The 23,171-nt window shown below is 43.2% G+C and overlaps 3 protein-coding genes across 3 annotated transcripts in view; 1 reads left to right on the top strand and 2 right to left on the bottom strand.

Moving 5' to 3' along the window:
* The window catches only part of HNRNPH3 (heterogeneous nuclear ribonucleoprotein H3), a 77,469-nt gene extending 69,633 nt beyond the window's left edge, over positions 1 to 7,836 (bottom strand). Inside the window, exon 1 of the mRNA XM_081105027.1 lies at positions 7,710 to 7,836. The gene's annotated coding sequence lies outside the window, so the exon portion shown is untranslated. The remainder of the gene's footprint in view (positions 1 to 7,709) is intronic.
* On the top strand, positions 7,819 to 8,277 carry ATOH7 (atonal bHLH transcription factor 7; the record flags this gene model as incomplete). The annotated part of the gene is made up of 1 exon (XM_081105047.1): positions 7,819 to 8,277. The coding sequence occupies one exon, from the start codon at positions 7,819 to 7,821 to the stop codon at positions 8,275 to 8,277; it is 459 nt and encodes a 152-aa protein (XP_080961173.1).
* Positions 8,278 to 19,685: 11,408 nt separating this feature from the next.
* The window catches only part of MYPN (myopalladin), a 77,738-nt gene continuing 74,252 nt past the window's right edge, over positions 19,686 to 23,171 (bottom strand). The window contains exons 19-20 of the mRNA XM_081105048.1: positions 22,082 to 22,215; positions 19,686 to 20,248 (exon numbers count right to left, since the gene is read on the bottom strand). Of these exons, the coding sequence (XP_080961174.1) occupies positions 20,079 to 20,248; positions 22,082 to 22,215 (304 nt within the window). The 3' untranslated portion in view covers positions 19,686 to 20,078. The remainder of the gene's footprint in view (positions 20,249 to 22,081; positions 22,216 to 23,171) is intronic.

Consider the following 23,171-nt stretch of genomic DNA (forward strand, 5'->3'; position numbering starts at 1 on the left):
ATAAAATTATTTTCGTTGCTACTTCATAACTGTAATGTTGCTACTGTTATGAATCGTCATGTAAATATCTGATATGCAGGATGGTCTTAGGTGACCCCCGTGAAAGGGTCGTTCAACCACCCAAGGGGTCGCGACCCACAGGTTGAGAACCGCTGTATTATGTGCTAGACACAGTTCTAGGTACTGGAGACACAGCCAAGGATAGTGCAGAGGAAGATTCTGAATTCCCGGAGTTCCCAAACAAACAACTAAGGACATAAAGCATCTAACACAGTGGTTCTCAACCTTGGCTGCCCATTAGAATCACCTGGGAATCTTTTGAAAATCCTGATTTCTGGGCCTCATCCTCCAGAAATTCTGTTTCTTTGTTACTAATGTTGTGGCCTCACCCCATAACAAATTAACAGAATTTCCGGAGAATGAGGCCCAGAAATCAGGATTTTCAAAAGATTCCCAGGTGATTCTAATGTGCAGCCAAGGTTGAGAACCACTGACCTAACAGAACAGGAGCTGAAAAACACAGCGGAGCCAGCTAGGAGGATTCTGGGGAAATTGCATTTAGGGCTGAGGGAGCACCCAGTGAAGAAACCCCAAGGTCAGGGTGAGTATGGGCAGTGGAAGAGCAGTCTTTTGAGGGGGCAGCAGTAAGAGGTGATGTCGGAGAGTGGGGGCCACCAGCCCAAATTCTTCCACCTCCAGAGCACAGTGAAATCTCCGTACCCTGAGGTCCTACTGCTAATCGTGTTTTGCCGCATGCCAAGGACCGTGGTCCCAGTTCTTCTCATCGCACACTCCTATCAGAAGGGAAAAAGCACGGGCCTATACTCACATACATGTACATAGGTATTTAAAATTCGTATAGTATAAAACATACCCCAAGACAGAAATGAAAAGAAAGAGACAAAATAAGTATCAGCAAAATGTCTACTCTTTTCCCATACCTTTGTTTCCCACTCGAGGTAGTTTTTTGGTGTGTGTTGGGTCTTATCTCTACAACTGGATTGTGAATCCCATTAGGCTAAGGGCTGTCTTATCCCTGATGCTGCCTAGCACGGGGCCGAACAGTTGGAAAAACTAATTACAGCCTAAGAGACGAAGGCTCTACCTCTGGTGGACACACAGACTGTGGAGGTCTCCACTGGAAGGCAGGGAGAGTCCTGAGGCCTCACTGTGGCCTGGATGAAAGATTCCTCGTATCAGTCAGAGTCCAACCAGGGAAGCAGAGCCACTGTGAGTATTATGGAAGGAGGAATTTAATATAAGGACGAGGATTTACACAATTGGGGAAGGAACTAGGGACATAAAGGTCCAAAAAGGGTTGTTTAAGGATCAGCCACTAAGCAGCCCACATCCTAGTCTGGAAGCCACACAGGTCCAGCTTCTGGGGGCAGAAGTTGGCTTTTTTTGTGGCTACCACCTCTGTGAGTTCGCAGGGAGCATCTGATAGTGGGCCTGGGGTCGCTGCTGGTCAGCAGGGCTATTGAGTGGGGGGGGGGGTGAGTAAAGGGGCAGGGAGGTAGCACTGGACACACAATGAGGAGGAGCAAGGAGAGCTGGACTCCACCAGCACCTCTGCATCTCTCTCTCTCTCACACCCTCCGACCTACAACGATGCTCAATGCTCAAAGCACGGTGGCTTCACTTCCGCCTCCCAAAGCGCCTGCAACCTCGCTTTTGCCAAACTCAAACCTGGAACCACACAGGAGAGCATTCTGAAAACCACAGCTCCCACCCTATAGAAGAGTCCCGCATATCCCCAAGACTGATCCCTTTTGTTCTGCTTCTAAGCCCATGAAAAGAAACATGATCACTGACTTGCCTTCTCAAAAACCTCAGTACTAGCAATTGGAGGGTCCCTGGATGGTGAATGCAAATATTTCAGCCACTGGAAAAGTAAAGCACCCCCTGAAAATTAACTCTTTAAAATACAAGAGTTCACTTAACATCATCGATAGGCTTTTGGGAACTGTGACTTTAAGCAAAACGTCATATAACAAAACCAATTTCACCGGAGGCTTAATTGATATAAACAAGAGTTAAGTTCCTAAGGCATATTTCTGGTCACAAAAACACCACAAAACTTCTATATAGATACTAAACACTTGCAATATTAAACATGGAAATAAATGTGAGCTATATATACATTTAAGAAAGATTAATAAAAACAAGTAAGAAAACTCTTTTCCAACCTGCTTATTCCAGCTCAGGGTGGCAGGTGTCCAGAGGTTGTCCCAGCACCTCAGGGGCATCAGATGGGAACTCACTGTGGACAGGACGCCCTTCCATCGCAGGGTGCAGCACACCCACATCCACACCTACACCCACACTCACTCAGACTGGGGCAGGGTAGACACGCCAATCCACCCGGTGTGCACAGCTGTGGCTTGTGGGAGGAAACTGGGGTACCTGGAGAAAGCCCACGCCGACATGGAGGGAATGTGCAAACTCTACACCTACTGTCACCAGGGGCCAGAAGTCGATTTATTTTTTCTCGTCAACATTATAATGAAATGACACTGAGTGAAAGGATATTAGAAGACCTACTGTATGTGTCTATTACTGTAAAACCAAACCTCACACTATAATGAAACCATCCCATTTACTACCCAGTGAGGCCCCAAGCAGCCTTTCTTTGGTTTCTGTCTTTGATATTTCAAATGTAGATTGCTCCAATATCAAAGGCAAAATGAACTCCTCTGAATTTGCCCTCTTCTTCTTTCCCCTCTCAATTGATGGACAGACACGGCAGAGCAGGGAAATACAGCAAAACTGAGCTTAAGGAGGGATGGCTAGTTTGTAACCTGGATAAAGGCACCTAAACAAGCACCTATATTGCATTTAATTGCATGCCAGGCATAGACCTACGTGCTTTACAAAGATAACTAATTCAATCCTCATATCAGTTTTATGAGACTTGATTGACAGTATTATTAGCCTCTTGTACAGATAGGATAAGAGGCATAGGGAGGTAAGTAAGTTAAGATCACACCGTTGGAATTCACATCATGACCAACTGTAGCTTTATGTATAAAAGGTCCAAAATTATCCCTTGAGTTCGAAATCTGCAGAAACTGATGAGTTCATTTTCATTTGTAAAAACTATTTATAATACATCCTGTTAGCTGTCATTTAGAGTGACTTTCCTAGGGACCAGGCAGAGTCCTTTACAGGTACAATCTCATTTTAATGCTCACCACTGCCCTGTGAGGTAGGTAGTATCACTCCACTTTGCAGATGGAGAAGCAGAAGTGATTTCTGCAAGAGCATACTGCTCGTTGACAGGACATCCAGGACTGAGAGCTGACTTCAAAGATACAGCTTAGCCCAGATGCTCAAAGGACACTAAGTTCCACTATCAAGAAAAATGAATGCAGAGTCCAAACCATGCAAGTTTGACTGCCAAGCCAGAATTCTCATGCAGTGTGTGAAGGGACTGGGGGCTGGAGAATCACCCGGGGCCCTCTGGTGAGCCTGTACTTTCTGAGTCGCAAGCCTGGTGCAGGGTCCCCCACCTTTGTCATCTTTCTCTTGGCTCATTATTAGTCGCTAACCCTTCTTAGCTTTTGCCCTCCACAGATTTCTCTTCTCTGCACCTTTGAGGGGCAGGGAACAGAGGTATGAGACTTTCCTCTCCTTTCCTTTCTCCCCCTTAGGAACTACACAGCACATTATCTATACATATAAAAAGCCAGCGACTGGACCACCACAATGACTGGAACGACCAGTCGCTATGATGCCCACTGCAGCCAGACAACCAGCCTGACTGGGGACAGGGGCGGCCAACCTCCTGTGTCCCCTTTCCCCACCAGCGGCCTGGCCCCAATTGGCCCCCATTGGGGTGGGCTGGCTGGACCCCACCCATGCACGATTTCATGCATCGGGCCTCTAGTAAAATTACAAGAACTTTTAACACCTTGCTCTTCTGGTCTTTAATGAAATACAAGTGCAACTCAACTTCGTCATTCCTCTGTCTTTTGCTGGTTTACCTCAGTCCCCCAATTGCCACCCCCTCTGGAAGGGAGCCCTGTTCCTCATTTTCCATATATTTCTCTGCAAATTTCAGAGTGAACATTTTTTTTTTTGCCAAGTGTTTTCTTCTCTTTATTTTAATTGTGTGTTTATTTGGAGAGTTTCCATTTTAAAAATTAAATATGGTTTTTGGATAATAAAGGAATGTTTACCCTTGAACTTATGCTATACCTTTTATGCAATAATTTTCGGCTATTGATCTTTTACCTCTCAAATAATATTTCTCCTGTCTTTCTACTCCTACAGGTGTAAGCTCCCTCTACCTTTCCCTCTCTCCCATCTCCATCTGCCAGTTTTGATTTCTGGCCAACCCCCAGCCATACAGCAACTGCCAATTCAGCTGCCAGAGTCATGCCCTCAGTATAGAAACACTGAAGAAATTAGTCTGACATGCATGTTCTTCTGGCTCAAATGGCTATGAATGTATTTTTGATAAGAAAAAAATCCATTTTGCATTCTTAATCTGGAACTGGTGTGTGTTCTTTACAAGATGAGGGAATAAAAATCATTCATATGGGTTATTTCACTAGGAATGTACTCATTCTGATCAGCATCTATCTATCATTTATCTAATTTATTTTCCAGCCATTTAGTCTGGGTCATTTATTACCTATTATTTTCTAGGCACTGTGCTAGACAGTAGGGTTATAAAATAAACGACACTGTCCTTTAAGCACAAAATTTCTAATTCTATTCCTGGCACTGTTACTAGTGACTTGCCTGCCTTTGGGAAGTCACTGGTGGATCTCAGTGGCCCCACTGTAAACTGAGGGGCTTGTATTAAGTGATCTCATAATTTAAAACCTCTAAAATCAAAGGACACAGAAGACTGACTTCTTGTCTTAATTTATCCATTACTTTGCTCAGTGCCTTTGAGCACCGTGTTTAGTCTCTGACCGCAGTCTCCTCCTCCATAAAATAAATAGGAGGTCCTCTAGATCAAGCTTGGAAAAGGTGTGTTCCAAAGAATTTTGTTAATAGGCCTTCCTAGGGGGGAAAAAAAAGGTCCTGTGTTCAAGAAAGTATAGGAAACATGAGTCAATGGGCTTCTTTACTTCTGGACGTCTTAGAAACTTTACTGTACCAATTCTGCTCATGGCTCTCCAAGCAAGAGACAGCAAGTAGGTTTCCCAAACTTACTTGACGATGGAATCCTTTTCTCCAGAATCTTTACAGTACTAACAAATTGTCCTGCAGCATACATTTGGGAAATGCCTTACTATATGCCTTCTAGGGCCCTTTACTGCAGCAGTATTCTCTCTCCTTGGATCAAGTTCCTGTCACAGATATCTGCCAGTTTATGTTCTAATGCAGCTGTGCTCTGTGCATCCTGCTTGCTATGTTTCCCTTTCTCTTCAAGTTACGCTTTTGCTTCTTTTGGTGCACAGACTATAATCTCACCAACCCTGAATACATGGCCTGCCTGCAAAATCATGCATCTCATTAGCACTTTGGTCATCAGTGTCCAGGGTAAGTGCATAGTATGTAGGGAAATATCCCAAAGACAAACACAGAGGAGGCTCCTTGGGGGGAAGGGATGAGATAAATGAACATGAGAAATAATAGCATTCATAGGGCAGATTTCCATAAAAACTCAAAAAATATATTTGACCTCTTGGTGACTAAATAACGTAAGTCTTTCCTGTCACAGGACTACGTAAGAGCCAGACTGTTAAGAGCTGGAGTAGCAGAGCTGAGTGGGTCCATGCGAAAGTCTGCGTTCAACAGCTGTCATGCTGGAGATTATTAATGTTCGATTGCATTCTATTGTCTTCATGTTACTCAACTTCATTTCACTGTCATTGCTTCAGCTGGGGATTAATCAACTATTTATGGGAAGACTGGATTGGAGTCAGGGCAGTCACAAAGGGGTTTCATTCTGCGGCAATGAGGGGGAAGCAAGTCACAGTTAAAAGACTCCTGATTGTGAGAGTTTGCTGGTAATGTAATTAAATAAAAATGGCTGGGAATAATGCTGACAAACCCATATTTCAAAAGGAAAAAGAACATATTTGGTCTTCCTTTAGAATCCAGAAATTCTCTGGCTTGAATCTATTTGGGGTGGGTTTCTTTGCTACTTTACTTTTCCTTAAGAGCTAGAAAGAAGCTGTGATGAGAGAATCAAGCTAATGGATTCTCTGTATAAATCAGTTCATCATTATCAATAGTGGAAATCATGCTTCATTATTGTTCCTGAGGACAGCTGACACAACTGTAACACCAAGTAGTATGAGATATTTATGAGGTGGAGGGAAAAAAACCCTTTCATTAGGACCTACTTTTTAAAAAAATATATTTTATTGATTTTTTACAGAGAGGAAGGGAGAGGGATAGAGAGTTAGAAACATCGATGAGAGAGAAACATCAGCTGCCTCCTGCACAACCCCCTCCTAGGAATGTGCCCACAACCAAGGTACATGCCTTTGACTGGAATCGAACCTGGGACCCTTCAGTCCGTAGGCTGACGCTCTATCCACTGAGCCAAACCGGTTAGGGCAGGAGCTACTTTTAAAAAATCTCACAAATTACTTAGATGTTTCCATGTTGCACATATATGTGCATTATGGTTAGTTTTATTAGATTTAAATGTCAAATTAAATAATGAAGGGACTATCATCCTAATGTATGTCGCCAAAACATTTATTTCCCTGTGTCAGGAGAAACAGAGTATAAATTCTGAATTAATTTGCCTAAGTATCCCAACTCATGCAATCCAATTATATAATGAGAATAATATAAATTTTTGACATATCATTAATATCTTTTGATATGTTATAATAAATTATTCTGCAGAAAATAGTCAAATTACTTGCATAGTAAAATTCCAGGACTACAATATTAGGACCTGCTAACTTGTCCCAACGTAATAGCTAAAATTAAAATGTCAACACATGAGATCAGCATTACCCAAAACTGTCACACATCTTGTCAAAGCTAAGTCCTCTTATACTAAACGGATACAGCTCATAAGTCCAAGGCCAACATGTTCATGCAAATGACTTCTAATAAATTTAAAACCTCGGTTAAGTTTTTGATACGTGAGCTGCCCGCGGATGTGGGAAAAGATGGACCAAGCTCTCCCCTCACCCCCACCTTGTTATTCTTTTGGGGACAGCCAGGCCACTCCAGATGGTGCGCTACGGTCGGACATAGCTTTGGAGAAACTTCAACAGACGAGGGCTGTAATGTCAGGATTTTGCTGTGCGTCGCCCCCCTCCCTCCCCGGCCCCCTGCCCCCCCGCAGTTCCCAGGGTAGGAAGGTGCTGAGATGGAAGCCGAGGGACGCCCGCCCACCTGCCACCACCTGTTCCCTCCTCAGCCCTCTACTATAAATTCTCTGCCCTCCAACATCCACCCAGCCCGGCCCCACAGCTCCTGCGGAAAAGGCGCTCCTTCCCGACCTGAGCTCCGACAAAGATTTCACCTTCCAGAACAGAGGGCTCGGGCTTCCCCGGGGACTGGAACGGCCTTCCCACGCTCCATGCTGCCCCAGGAAGCCTCCCTTCTCCTTTCCACCTTCTCGCTAGGAAAATGACTTTCTCTCCAGCCTCCGCCTTCCCCCTAACGCTGGGCGAGTGAAGAGACCTGCCTCTGGTTACCCAGGCGGGCAGAGCGCGGCGCCCGGACGCCCGCTGGAAACTCCGACTCCCCGCGAGGTGCCGCGCGCGCGTGTAACTCACTCGCTAAGAAGAGCCGCCTCGGGGAGCCGCTCCGCAGACCAGCCCGCGCGCAGGTGCGGAGCCGGCGGGCGGGCGGGCGAGCGCGGCGCCCTGCTCCTTCCCGCGGGGGATGAAGTCCTGCAAGCCCGGCCTCCCCGCGGCCGGGGCGCGCGCCGGGGCGCCGTGCGCGGGCGGCGCCGAGTGCGCGGGCGCGTGCGCCGGGGCCGGGCGGCTGGAGAGCGCGGCGCGCCGGCGGCTGGCGGCCAACGCGCGCGAGCGGCGCCGCATGCAGGGGCTCAACACGGCCTTCGACCGGCTGCGCCGGGTGGTGCCGCAGTGGGGCCAGGACAAGAAGCTGTCCAAGTACGAGACGCTGCAGATGGCGCTGAGCTACATCATGGCCCTGACCCGCATCCTGGCGGAGGCCGAGCGCTTCGGCTCGGAGCGGGACTGGGTGAATCTCCACTGCGAGCACTTCGGCCGCGACCCCTACCTCCCGTTTGCGGGCGCGAAGCTGCCGGGCGAGAGCGAGCCCTACGGCCAGAGGCTCTTCGGCTTCCCGCCCGAGCCCTTCCAGATGGCCAGTTAGGGCGCGCGGCCCCGCCGGTGCGGTCCGGGCATCTAGCCCCGGAGCCCGCCCCCTTTCCCGGTGTCTGCAGGGCCTTTCGGTGACCGAGGATGCATTCTTAGCATAAAGTTAGCAGACTTTCAGGTTACTTTAGTTTGCATCACTAGGCTATGGACACGAGGGTTTTATTGTCTTTCTTCCTACCCTTCTTATCAGTGTTTTGAAGATTTCATAGATGGATCTTGTGAATGGTTTTGATGGCTGTGAAAATAATTCCCCCTCTCCCTTTTTTGGTCTACGTTGAGGGAAAACAATCTTAAGGAAAACGTAGAAGTAACGGTATACTGCAGCTTTAGTCCTCAGAGAAATAATCACTTCCTTAAACTTTGTCAGTTTGTCCTGTTCGGGTGAAGTTACGGCATCCATTCCTCGTGTATGCTTAAAACACAGCTACCTTCCTATCGTGTGAATGCATTTTGCTTAGTGCATTGTGTGCGCATGCATGAAGTAGACTCCTTCCCCCCACCCCAGAGTACATGGCCGTGAATGTTCTGTATTTTTAAAAGCTGTGTATACATTATTAAAATATAGATTTTGTAAAATATGGATAAAAACGTAGGTCTGTTTTTCGTGCCCTGCTGGTTTCCTGATGGCACTAAAGGCCTAATTGGGGGTTAATGATATTGAGTGCTTTCCCTGAGCAAAGATGTGGAATATTTAAATCTAATCACACCAATGGTAAATGTGCTGTTTTGTAATACTTCCTAAAACAACAACAACAACAACAAAGCTGAGGCGAGTACACATAATTAATGTGAAAGCTTTCTCTGTAATCTTGAAAATAGAATGTATTTTTCATGTTTTTTAAATGATTAAATTAATTGAAATATTTAGCTTTAAGTAACTATTCAGTTCCTCAATATTTTATTTTCCTTATTAAGCCAATTACTATGAATTCCTTACAAATACCCCAATATATATACATTGTTCCTATGTTTGTTCCTATTATACATTGTTCCTATATTATATAATATATATATTATCACTGAGAGAAATTTAAAAAATGTTCTTTTTGGAGGTAATTTCCTTTTAATCAGCACAAGTTGAGCAATAAGAGCTTCACTACCATGAAGGCTAATCAAAATGGGAGCAAAAGAATACACATGGCATTTGAGTTACTTTTATAAATTTGTTTACCCCATTAGATGAATAAACCAAACCTTAATGTAAACAGTGACTTTGTGGTCCACAGCACAGAATGCATTTGGGAGAATGTCTTGCTAATAATTAGAATAAGTAGGATTCTTAAGTTACCTTTGGACCTTGTCACAAGTCAACAACAAAACGAGATTCCCCCAAACCCTTGTTATGGATTCCAACGCCTAATGTCAGATACAACATCTATTTGCAAAGTATCTACAGAGAGTCTCCACTGAAATGTTTACTGTCTTAGTTATGCTAATTATCAAAACCCATTTGGTCTGTAAGGAATGTGTCTTCCTAGCACATAAATTTAAACTTACAGAATTACAAGTGTATCCCTAGAAATCCATTGTGAGACTAACGATAAATTTCCCTTCTGATATCTGGTAGGAAGGAACTGAAGAGGGTTGAGGACTTTGCTTCAGAACTGCACATTAGAGAGTAAAATGTTTAACCTCAACGGCTCTTAGAAGACGCTACTGCCCAACAGGCAGCACAGTTCTGGAAGTGAGAATGCCAGCACCCTTTTCTGGTCACACTCCACTCTCAAGTGGACGAATGACAAGGCTCCGGGCATCTGCTGCCTCACTATGTGGGTACAGTAGCTTAATTATTTAGACTTAAGATCCTTCATCAATAACCCCAGTAAATTTGTAGAGTTTGAGAATGAATAAAAGCAGTGTAAAAAAACAAACAAAAATATTGTGTTCACATCCGCCTGCCAGGAGTGAATAAATACCTTGTAAAAGAGACCATTCTTTGCATTTTCTCTCTACAACTATAAACAATAAATAATTATTTTATGGATATTAACAGCTGTTTCTTAATGAAATTGAACAATTTAAATTAAAATGATGGGATTCTAATCCAATGCCTCTCCTTCCCCCATTCCCACTCTCCCAAAGGAATGGGAATGTGTCTGTTCAATATGATGCCTTCAGCTGCCTGTTTCTATGTTTTGGAAATCTTTGGAAGTAATTTAGCTCTTACCAAACCCCTAAGCTTTCCACCCAACTTGATGTACTATTTTTTTCCTGGAAGATATTTTAGGGAAATGTAAATGGAAGTCAGTGATCAACTCCAATCTTTGATAAAAACTCCTCAAACTATGTTGGGAAATCCATCATGGTTTATGGATTAGGAGCTTGGATAAAGAAAGTGTAAAATTTTTTTTGAAGTTGAGATATACATCGTAGATTTTAGGTTACCAAGCAACCTAAAAGTTGAAAATCCATGTTCTAATTTCAGGATATTGAAATTTAAAAAATATATATTTTACCTGGTCTTCCTTTTTTCAGCAAATCAACAAATATTATCAAGCACCCATACCCAGGCTTACTCAAAACCATCCTTGTCCTTGGGTAGGCAGCCAAGAAGGACACACATGGATTAATCAATAAGCAGTCCTAAACAGAATATAGCTGAATGCTTCAACAGTGCTCGTATTACCATCGGTGCCAGATGAGCTCATAAGAGGGGACATCCTATATAATAAAAGGCTAATATGCAAATAGACCGAACAGAGGAACAACTGGACAACCGGTCGCTATAACATGTGCTGACCACCAGGGGGCACGTGCAGAACATGGCGGGCATTGGCAGCAGGCGGCAGAGTGTAGAACATGGCAGGTGTTGGCCGCGGTGGTGGGATGGTGGAGCAGGTGAGCGGGGACATCAGACCAAGGCGGGGTGCTGGTTGTTGTCATTGGAGTGAGCTCTGGTGATTACTGAAAATTCTTTGCTCCTGCATACCGGGATCCCGTCCGGCGCTCGCACCCACTGCTGGTGCCATCAGTGCATGGGAGCACCAGTGGGAATGGGGCTGCCAGCAGACGGGACTGGGGGCCGTGGTGGGAGGGGCTGGGCTGGGGCTCTCAGGATGGGCTGAGACCCCCCCGCCCCCGCCCCGTGCCCACTGCAGCTTTGTGGCCCATAGTTCCTTTCACATTGCACGAATTCGTGCTCTGGGCCCCTAGTTAAATAATAAGAGAACATTCCCCCCCTCACCTTTCTGGACAGGGTTTGTCAGTTGGACTAGTTACTGTAAGTGGGCTTGCCCTGGGTGCCAGCTGGAGGTTGAAGCCCCAAACCCTAGGGCCAGAAGTCTTGAAGAATCATATACAAATGAAGGGGGCTATCTAAATGGGAAAAGCCATGGAGGTCTGTGGTTCTCAACTCTGACAGCTCATTAGAATCACATCTCGGGAGTCTTGAAAAAATACCAAGCCTGGGCCCCCAGCTGAAGAACTGATTTAATTGTTCTGAGGTAAGGTCTGGGCATAGATAGTTTTTAAATGCTCCCAGGTGACTTTAATGGGCTCAGGGTTGAGAACCGCTTAATTAAACAGTATCTACTGCGACACCATTAACCTCATTACCATTCTTTATATTTGTAAATGTTAAAAAGGATCAGGCTTTCTTAACAGCCAATGCAGCCAGTTCCTAAGTCAATGAGGCGCCCTTGATATTAATGAAGATCTAAAATTTCTGCTAGCGACCTAGCCGACTTGGCTCAGTGGATAGAGCATCAGCTGGCGGACTGAGGGGTCCCGGGTCCAATTCCGGTCAAGGCACACGCCTTGGTTGGGGGCTTGATCCCCAGTGGGGGGCATGCAGGAGGCAGCCGATCGATGATTCTCTCTCATCATTGATATTTCCATCTCCCTCTCCTTCTCCCTTCCTCTCTGAAATCAATAAAGAAATATATTTTTAAAAAATAAAATAAAATAAAATTTCTGCTAGATATGAGCCAGATAGCCTTTGTTTGGGTTGTGGTTAATAGAGCTGCAGGATTCAACAATTAAGACTCCGTTCACTTAAATTATACTGTACATCTTACAGTAAAAGTGAAGTGCTGCCTAGCCTGTGTGGCTCAGTGGCTGAGCGTCTGAACTAAGAGGCCACGGTTTGATTCCCAGTCAGGGAACATGCCCGGGGTTGCAGGCTCAATCTCCAGTAGGGAGTGTGTAGGAGGCAGCCGATAGATGCATCTCTCTCATTGATGTTTCTATTCCCCCCCCCCTAAAATCAGTAAAAACATATTAAAAAGAAAGTGAAGTGCTATTTTTGGACTGAATTTGGCTAGACTCTGCTCTATGTTTTCTTTGGGTGTCACTAAAGATATCTCTTTTTACTACTTAGGAGGTGAAAGAAATTTCTAAGTGCATATAAGACCATAAATATATGACCTATCTCCTCAGAATGTATATACCCAATTCTCTCTGGTCATGAATACACTAGGGCCGTGATCGGCAAACTGCGGCTTGTGAGCCACATGCGGCTCTTTGGCCCCTTGAGTGTGGCTCTTCCTAAGCCTTAGGATACCCTAATTAAGTTAATAACAATGTACCTACCTATATAGTTTAAGTTTAAAAAAATTTGGCTCTCAAAAGAAATTTCAATTGTTGTACTGTTGATATTTGGCTCTGTTGACTAATGAGTTTGCCAACTACTGCACTAGTGGATACAAGCTTCAACAACCATTTTATTGATTTAACACAGGACGTTTGGTTTGCTACTTCATACTGGTAGTGTGTCCAAAAAATACCTGAGCTGAAAGAAAACCACTGACAACAAGAACTTACCCATCTTACATTCTAAGTCAGGGAACAAAAACAAAACAAACCCAACAATTAATTGAGAATAAATAACATTTTATTTAAGGAATAAAGAAACAGTCCATCACATCCTCTAAACTGCTTTTGAAAACATCCATTAAATAACTTTTTAAATTCTTAATTTTCCTTTTCTAGTTACAAAGTTCCCAAACAAAATACAACCCTCAACAAATCTTTGAGAAAGCATGACTAGAAAACAGCAACGGGTGTCATGGAGACGACGTGGTCTACTGGAATACAGTACCATGTATCTTCAGAACACAGACGCAGGTGATGCTCACAAACATTTTGGCTTAAGGGATCAGTTCCACAGACTGTCTGACATGCATGATGCAGAGGAACAGGAATAAAAGCCAAGGTCCATTAATGGTTTTCTAGTAATAAAGGCAAAATATACAGTTTACGTAATTCACTGTGACTACTACATTTCAAAGTGACTACTCTAATGGTTTTTCCATCAGGATTTCAATAGCCAAAAAAGTACCTTAGAAAATAAGTTGACTCAAGCTTCCTAAGATGGAAGCACACTGTATTTGTGAGCTTTCTGGGGCCTTGGGTGTTTTCAAGTGGAAAGAACTCATGTAGGAAGAGAAAGGAGAAGTGTAAGAGGAGTCACATGGTTCTGATTGGATTAGGTTAGCTATGGATGCTCCACGACTCCGTGTGTGTGTGTGTGTGTGTGTGTGTGTGTACATTCCTATGGCAGGAATACATCCTTTGTCAGTCCTCATGGCTGAAATGAATCATCGGGGTTAAATTCAGACCTGATGTAACTGTGAATGGGAAAACAGAGACCAAAATATATGCTCATTTTGAGGGTCCATATCAACCTGTTATTCTAACGTTGATTCATTTCACTGTAAGGCCACTGACATGCTAGCATGGAACATTTCTTCACTGGGGTCTGGAACTGTACGATGGCGTTGTCTGAACTGCTTAAGCCACAAAGGAATACAGGAACGCCTTTGCTATTTCTCTGTGCACTGCCAAGTCATTTTTTCCCCCACTAGCTTCAATCATAGACACAAGAACCAGAGTTCCCTTTGGCTACTCTTGCCTGTGCCAAAATAAATTTCCCTGGAATCTGCCTGCAGTAAGCAGTTAGGTTATTTCTTGAATTAATTTTTTTCCAGGTATTTTTTTTAACTGTATACCATCTGGAGGAAGATTTTGCCATTGTGTATTATCCTTTTAAGAAAAAATAAAGTAGTGAGGCAGGAAGGAAATGTGAACTTTTAAAAAACAAATTAACTACTTACTTGGAAAAATATTTTTAGCATTTCCCTTGGAATAAAAAAAACCCTGCTACTACTTTTTTTAAGGGTCTTTAAAATAAACTCTTCATAAATATTCGTTTATCCTATCCTCCATCCTGGGAAAGATTCAAGTATTTTGCTTATTTTATGGATAAAGAAACAGAGACCCCAGATTTATAGGAAATTGGAAAACATGTCTGAAATTCATAGGAATTACTAAAACCCTAATGCTATTAAATATTTTACAGATTTTTATCTTGACAGGGAGGTAATGAAGAGAGAAGGGTCTACCAAGAAACTTAGTGCTAAGGATTGAAAAAAGAAAGTGAAAATCAGAAAAGAAGATAAGGTATCTCTGAAATCAAAATACTGAAAAATAATATTTAATTTATCAATGTGCATTAAAAATATAGTTGCATTCAAATTATGTCATTTGAATTTCAGGGTTTTAACTCTCCTTAAAATCAGAGTAAAACCATTTATACTGTGCACTCATACAAATTTAGTAATCTTGTGTGTAACTGACTATGGTAATGACTTCTATAGTCAATACTAGTATATAGATCTCTGGATTCTTAAACCACTAACTGTGGGACAATGACAAGAACCTGCCTCTAGTTTGCAGATAACTCACTGAATCTGTGAAGAAATATCAGATTCCTTGGAATTTTGGATCATCGAGCAATTCCCTTTTACCATATAAAAATAATTCATGTTTCTTGTGGGTATTAGAGCACCTCGTATTGTGACAAAACTGTATTTGTGTCTCCATTAATTTCCAATGTAAACTGGTCTCAAAAGTCTCACTTTTTAAAGTGTCTCTGTTTTCAGTTAGGAAGCAGAATAAATTTTAATCTTAGATTGCTAAAGGACATTCACTGAGAAGTCTATTGAATCTACTGGATATTTTAGGAAGACCAAAACCCAGTTATCTTTCTGTTGCTCTAGAGATATTTAAGTAGTTTATAATTTATGTAGTAATTTATACAATTTTAAATATAATTTTTAAAAATCCTTTTTAAAGTCTCAAATATTTTTGTACAGTAAAAAAATCTATTATAATCAAAAAGTAGTTTTTAAACTTGAACCATAGAACTGTTTCCTGCATTTTAAAGAAAAATGTACATTTATTTCAATTCAGCCTTAAAATATTTTCAAGTAATGTTAAAATATTTTAATTATTATTATTAGGGAAACATTTTCTATTCATTTATATGTTAAATCTTCTGGCAAATTAGTGTTTATGCGCCTCTACAGTACAGATGACATTTCCTTTGTGTTGACCTTTATGGCACAATTCTCAGAGGATTGAAAAGTGTCTTCTTTCTCTACTTCTTGCAATTTCAAGGCTATTATTGCTCTTTGGAGTTTGACGTGGCCATTGTTTACATATTAACAAAAGGCAGTGTGGTGATGGTTCTATTATACCAAGTAGGCTAACTAATATATAATTAGACAGAATAAGACGCAAACATATTTTTAAACAAATATGCACATTTTTGCACCGCACAGATTTTTGAAAACACAGTATTAGCAACTTTCTTTTAGCATGTTGATGACCACTGCATTGTCAAAGTTTAGAAGCTGCTTGGCATTCTTCAAGCAAAGCTTTAGTAATGAACTTTCTGAAATATTGATCCACTGAAGAAAAAACAATTAGTGGTGTAAAGGACTTCAACAAACTCTACTGCGATCTAAGTAACTGTACATCTTACTGGTAAGGCACAATGATTTTCAACTCAACCATCATCAGAAATACTCTGAGGCCAGGTTAACCAAGGACCCTGTAAGGGACCGTGAATAAAAGTCATTATAAGTAACTTTGTCTTTACGTTAACGACCAACTTATAGTCCACATACAAACCGAGTCAGGCCAGGATCTCAGCTTGGAAGGTACTTTGAGAGTGTGGTAGGAGGAGGTCCGGAGGAGGCTGTGATCAACAAGGACAATATGGGTGCCTGACCCAGTCAGTTTCCTAGAACATCCCCTCACAGCCTGTTTTGTTTTTTTGTTTGTTTTTGTTTTTTTTTTACTTTGTCAGTAATTCTATCAATTAGTTGCTGATGGGAGTAAGAAAGCAACTGCTTTTAGAAATGCAGCACCTTTGAGAAGTTAAAGGACTCTCAGGCATTCAGAATTTGTTCAATTGGACTGCTCTCTCTGAACATCAAGCCAAGATGTGTGGAACTGGAGTAGGTCATTTTGGATCATGAAGCTTGCTGACATGCTGACAGGGACGGGGTGAGATGGGAAGGGTTAGAGCAGGGGGTTATAGAACATGGGATACGGGGCATCTGAGGAGAAAAACACAGGATGGGGATAAATACAGAAGGACCATAGACATTCTTTAGCTTTGACACATCATAGACACAAAAAAGGGAGGAGGACGTCTTTCTTCTCCTCTTATTGGCTGTGTTACCTGGATCCCTATTGTTGGATCATCACCCAATCAGGCGTAGTAGATTTTGTAACTCAATCATGAGTTAAATGGGAGTTACTGGGTTCACTTGGGAATATAGTATTGGGTGATATGTGTGTAAGAAAATTTGTTCTAAGTTTTAAACAACCAATTCACAAGTGAACATTTAGAAGGCAGCCCATGTATCATTTGAGGATTTTCCAAGTTAACCCATCCTTACAAAAGTCAGCTTTTGATTCCTCTGGGAGTTACTCTCCATGGCATGTGTGATTCAGAGTGACAGCGCTACCACATCTAGTCTCTTGACCATTTAATTTCTCATTGGCTGCCAACAAAAGTTAAGAAAGGAATAAAAAGAGAAGAATACACTGAAACCAGTTCCACTATTTGGCAATTCTAATTAAAACCTTACTTTGGTGAAGGGCACTATGTTTCAAAAAGACAGTGTGGTTTTAATGGCCCATTTTCTTTCTCCACTTTCTCACCAATCTCCATTTCTATGACTGCATTATAAAAAGCCCTTTGGTTCTTTGGAGAGAAAGGTGCTTATGGGATCAGCACAGCTTTTTGAAACAAAGGGCTAGATGAATTGCACCAACTTTTGCTGGTCCATTTTTGCATGTTTTTGAGGTTCTTCTGAGGTTTCATGAATGGCACATGTCTAATGAACATTGGACAAAACAGTAGGGTCTAATGAGGCCAAAGTGCATGTTTATTTCTACTTTCCAGGCAGGCACTGCATGGGCAACAAGGGGGAGTACGTTCTTCACCGATGCCAACCAGACGGCTTTATACCATCTGCATCCCTTTGGACCTTTCTGGATAAGTTCTGAAGTGACTTTTCTGAACCTTTGCTTTTTATTGGAATCACCTGGGATGTTTTAAAAATACTGATGCCCCCAAACAAAGAATTATCCAGTCCAAAATGTCAATAATGCTGACCTTGAGAAACCCTGCTTTACCATCATCCAATAGCTCAATTTCAAATTTGGGGGGGCTTTTATATTTTAGGTTAGACAGTGCCACCTAATGGCCAAATATAATATTTGTCCCAGTTCTCAAACACCAAAAGGCAACAGATTTAAAAAAGTATTCAGAAAGCTAGGACAAACAGAGATGAAAAATCTCCTTCCATTGGGAGAATTGTCTAGGGTTTACAGAAATGTGATGGTCGGGGGGTGCTGGGTGCACAACTGTGAAGGAGCAATCCTGGAGTTAGAAAGTTCTCTTTGGTTATAGGAGATTTCATAATAGAAGCCAGTAGGGAAATAGAACATCCTGCAGGATGCATTCTACATGAAATACATGCTATTTTATTACAGTTGCCCACATTGTTAGCATTGTTCCTGAATACATGAAAAAGGAAACAAAATCTAATAATTCTGCTAAATAATTGACCGAAACCTTGATTTTAGAGTCATGAAAAATATAGGATGAAGAGAACAAGAAACTTCTATTCAATAAAGAATATATATATATAGCCCCAAGAAGCAGCACTCTACATGCCTTATATCTTACCTACTCTACTAGACTGTAAGCTCCTTGAGGCCAGGAACTGTGTCCTATTCATATCTCTGTATCTCTCACAGTCTCCAGCACAGCATCTTACATATACACAAATGACTTTTTGAGTGAATGAATTTAGTTTTATACTGAAAATCCTTGCCTTGAAGTGAAGAAAATGTCAAGCCTTTCTAAGCAATTACTATTTGTTCACTTGAGTAATTTGCCTGCTGAGGGTGCCCAGCTCAGGGAACACCAGAGACTTGGGCACAGGGGATTGGTAACAGATGCTTCCGGTTCATATAGCTGGGGAGCAAACTGTGCTGTGATGAGCAGTCCCAGGGCAATTTTTGGGCTGGTGTGTGAATGGTAGATTTCTCTATCTAATGTAAGATTCATTCACCCAAAAAATATCTGTTGACTGTCTACTTGTGCTAAGCACTCATCTAGGCACTGGGGATATTGCAGTGAACTTGTCTAAAACTCCCTTAAGTTGAAAGGCGGGGTTTGAATTGGGTTAGAATACAGAGGCAAATTCCCCTCCCCTTCTACTTTCCCAGTTAGCGTACTATTTTATATATAGAAAATGCAATTTGGTTAATGACCTCTCCTTTCACACCCACTGCTCTGCAGGGGCAAGTGAAAAACACTCTCCCATCACTTCCTTCCCTTGTTTGCATCTCTTTCTTCCTCACTCCCTCATACACTTCCAGACTTTTGGGGAGAGGGAAGGAGTTGGGAGTGTCAGTATATTTATGGGCAGACAAAGGTGACTCTTGGATAGTTTGCAAGTGGCCATGGAAGCTAGTAGTTTAAAAAGTGTCCCCATAGAATATTTCTTACTGGCTGGTTTATTAGCAACCCCATAGTTCTAGAGCAGCGGTTCTCAACCTGTGGGTCACGACCCCTTTGGCAGTCGAACGACCCTTTCACAGGGGTCGCCTAAGACCGTCCTGCATATCAGATATTTACATGACAATTCATAACAGTAGCAACATTACAGTTATGAAGTAGCAACAAAAATAATTTTATGGTTGGGTCCCAACTTGAGGAACTGTATTTAAAGGGCCAGAAGGTTGAGAACCACTGTTCTAGAGTCTAGGGATATATAAATTCCACTCACCATTGTCTCCAAAAGAAAATGGTGCGGACAGGTGGGTGGAGCCCTGTTTTGGCTACAGAATAAGTGCACTTGTGCAGTATTGAGTGTCTCAGTGATTCTGTATCTCAAGCACATTTTGGCACCTTATTTTGTGGCTCAGTACACCCAGGATAAGCAAAAATGCTTCTCCACATGTGTGAGTCGCATGGCATGATCTCCTAATGCTAAATAGAAGCTGCCTGAATGAAGCCACCGAGACTAAAGCTAGCTACGGATGTAATCAATGAAAGGTGATGGAGGCCTCCCATCTTTTTCCTTTTTATTATTTGGTGAGTTAGTGATACCTAAGGTCACTACTGTTGAACTCTTCTCAGCCCAAGCATATATGGCCCCTAATTGCTCCTAGTAGGGTCTAAACATCCCTAACCCAGCATGGGGCAGGGGAGCATGCTAGCTTTCCCCCAAAGCAGTGGGTGGCAGCGGCATGACATCTTTGGTTCATCTGTTCTTGTCTTCTCACATTTTTGTTGGAATCTTTAAAAGGCACAGCCCCAGCGGAGACTGCAAGAGTCCGCAGTGGATTTACAACAAGCGCTCCTCGCCACAGGCCCAGCAGTGTGGGGACTTACTCAGATCCAGTTGCTTGGGAAACACTGGTTCTGGCTTTCCCTCCTTCCCTCTCCACAGTCTGCCCCCGTACACAGCAGGCACCCAGACCTCCTTAAAGTTCATCACTCTCCACCACACTCCGCGAAGAGCACGAATACACCATTGTGCTTTCCGTGGAGGAGAAGGCAGAGAAAATGTCAAGTCCTTTACTGGTGAGAGATCCATAGCGGCTGCCACTGGGCCGGATGGACATGGGCGGTGGGATCTGCTGGTGCCACTGAGCTGGAAAAGGAACAGAATAACATGTTGCAATCAGAGGGGTACACTGCAGGTGTGCATTCTGTTGCCACTCCAACACTTTCTGTGGGGTCTTGGTAAAGCTTTAACATATATCTGGGTCTGCAATAACTCAGTTGTAAAAGAAAACAATGAAATCTCTCCTTCCCTGCCAGGAGTAGGGAAACTGGGCTAGTGATCTCTTAAACCCCTAATTGCAAAACCTGTGATTCTAATCCAGTAAGATCGAGGACTATAAGAAGGAAGAGTGGGCGCCTAGGTGATTTATCAAAATTACCCCCTCTCACCAAAGCGTGGGGCCTGCGAGGGGCAGAGGAGAGAGGGCTGTAGGCTCTCAGAAGGTGGAGACAAGAAACCTGTGGAAATGGAAGCCAAAAGATGGGTCCCGACCTCTGAGAAGGACCCACCCCATGCTCTCATCACCCTAATCAGCCATGAGTTATAGCAGGAAGGCTGGCCCATGGCTTGAACGAACTATCCATCCAGACTGCCCAGTCTCTACCGTCGTCTCTGATCCAGAAACTGCCACGCAGTCTTCTGATTAGGTTTCCAGAGGCTTTGATGAGGACAAGGGGGAGTATCAGGTGAGGAATCATGAGGCTCTGGGTTCTAGAAAGGTACCCAGCATCCCCATTTATAAATTGGTCCTTTGTTCATTTCATTGTTTTAAATCAGTCTTTCAGAGTTTAAATACTTCTGAGTGAATGAATAAGATCAAACTTCGGAAGCTACAAAACCCAGGACAAAACTTACAGCGATTCCACTGAAGAGCCAGCGCTTGGGAGGCCATAGTGAAGAGCTAGTCAAGCCTCTCCCCCAGCCCGCCATCCCTTAGCCCCCTCCCCCCACCCCCCTCCCCGCTGTCTCTGACATTGTACCGGACTCCTATAATTGCTACTGGAAGCCAGAGAGAGAGAGAGAGAGAGAGAGAGAGAGAAGAGCCTACCCCCCCCATTCCTCAGACAGGCAGGAAGTGGGGTGAGGGACATAGGAGACTGATTTCAGCTCAAGTCCGTCATCCCCTCCTCCACCCACAAGTCCCAACTAAGGACATAGCGCCTCCTATTGGTGCTGTAGAATCAGCACAGGAACAAGAGGTGAGCCAGGACAAACTGAACTGGCAACTCTGCCACTGAGGGCAGGGTTGGGGTGAGTCATCAGTTTCAGGGTTTATTGGTATTGAGTTGGAGACCTAGTTCCTTCAGACAGGTGAAACTTGTGAAATGGTTAAGGAACTTAGCCTAGATAAACAAACATGTCACTGTCCTCTCTCCACTGACTTTCCCTGGGGAAAGTACAGTAGAGTCAGCTTCTTTCAGAGTTGAGTTTCTTTTTGAGCCTAAGAATAAGGGAAAATAATCAGAAAGCTATATATTCCTCTAAATATTAGACCTAGGGAAATGGCAGGCCAAGTCTCCTCCTGTATGGCACTAAAAAAAAAGGGGGGGGTACCTGGTGTACACCTATGAATAAATAGCAGGGACCTCAGGGTCTAGACAATTACTTTTTGTTGTTGTTGTTAATCCTCACCCAAGGATATTTTTTCCATTGACATATAGAGAGAGTGGAAGGAAGGAAGGGCAGGAAATAAAGAGAAAGATTGAGAGAGAGACACATCAATGTGAGACACATCAATTGGTTGCCTCCCACACACACCCTGACCAAGGCCAGGGTTGAACCTGCAACCCAGGTACATGCCCTTACCCAGGAATCGAAGCCTTGACCCTCACTCTAACCACTGAGCACCACCGGCCGGGGGGGCAGATTTTAAAAGTTGCCTATTACATACAGATGTTCAACTGATGCCAGTACACCTACCATATATATCCAGCCTAGCAGTGCACGACACGATTCCGGCTTCGTTCTTTGCTGATAGTGTGTACCATCCGGCATCTGATTTCTTGGCTGGCTGAATGAGGAGGCAGACATACCCCGTCGTGTCCTGGTGCATACTGGAGAAAAGAAAGAATATATCCATATTGTATCTGGGGGCAGAAATGGCTTGTCAAGGCTTGGGCTCAGGGAAACTCTGGGGACAAATGCAGTGGTGCGGTGTTCCTAGGTGGAGGAAAGGGGAACTCGGCTTCAAGCAAACATCAAAGGCGAACGTGAGGTAGAAAGAAGTCACAAAAGAGCCACAGTTGACCTAGTGAGGCTGGGATGAAGGCTGAGACCCCGTCTTGCTCTCGCGTTGCTCTGACTCCCCACTGGGGCAGCCCCACTTGTCACAGCCAAAGTCCAGAAAAACCTCTTTTCCAAACCAGGTTGGACATTTCTAACACTAACTTTGTTAGGAAGTGATGAGAAACCTTGGTCCCGAGCCCAGAGGAACTGTTAGCGTGGAGGGAGTATTTCTTAATGCAACCAACTGGGCATGTGCAGCATTTAGCTCAATACAGTTCAGGAGCAAACAGCATGTTCTTCCTTCTGTTTCCTCCCACTTGCCTCAAGACTGCAATCCGGGATACTTCCACCAGGATTTCAGGCTGGCTTGAACCTGTTGCCTTCATTTAGACCAGTGGCTCCCAACGTGGGGCACACGCCCCACAGGGGGGCAATTTGATTTCTAAGGGGGGCAATTCGAGAATGAGTTATTAACAGTGAATTTTTGCATTTCTTATGGTTCTAGGGGCCTCATACAGAGTATATAAATATATATTGTGACATATTTGTGCATTTCAGTTCTCTATTATATGTTTTGAAACTTTATTTGCTATTTTTCATATCACTTCATATTCTTTTTTTTTTTTTAACAATTTCTTAGTGATTTCTTCCTCAGAACTTCAACTGTTCTTTCGTTCTTCTATTTTTCTCTTTCATGGATGCCATGTTCTTTGGAAGCTTGTCAGATCAAGGTAATGGCCTTTTAGGCTTCCTCCACATGAATAGCTGTTCACTTTTTGAATAA

The sequence above is a fragment of the Myotis nattereri genome (genome assembly GCF_964212035.1).
Source record: "Myotis nattereri genome assembly, chromosome: 13".
In the NCBI taxonomy this organism is placed as follows: Eukaryota; Metazoa; Chordata; class Mammalia; order Chiroptera; family Vespertilionidae; genus Myotis; species Myotis nattereri.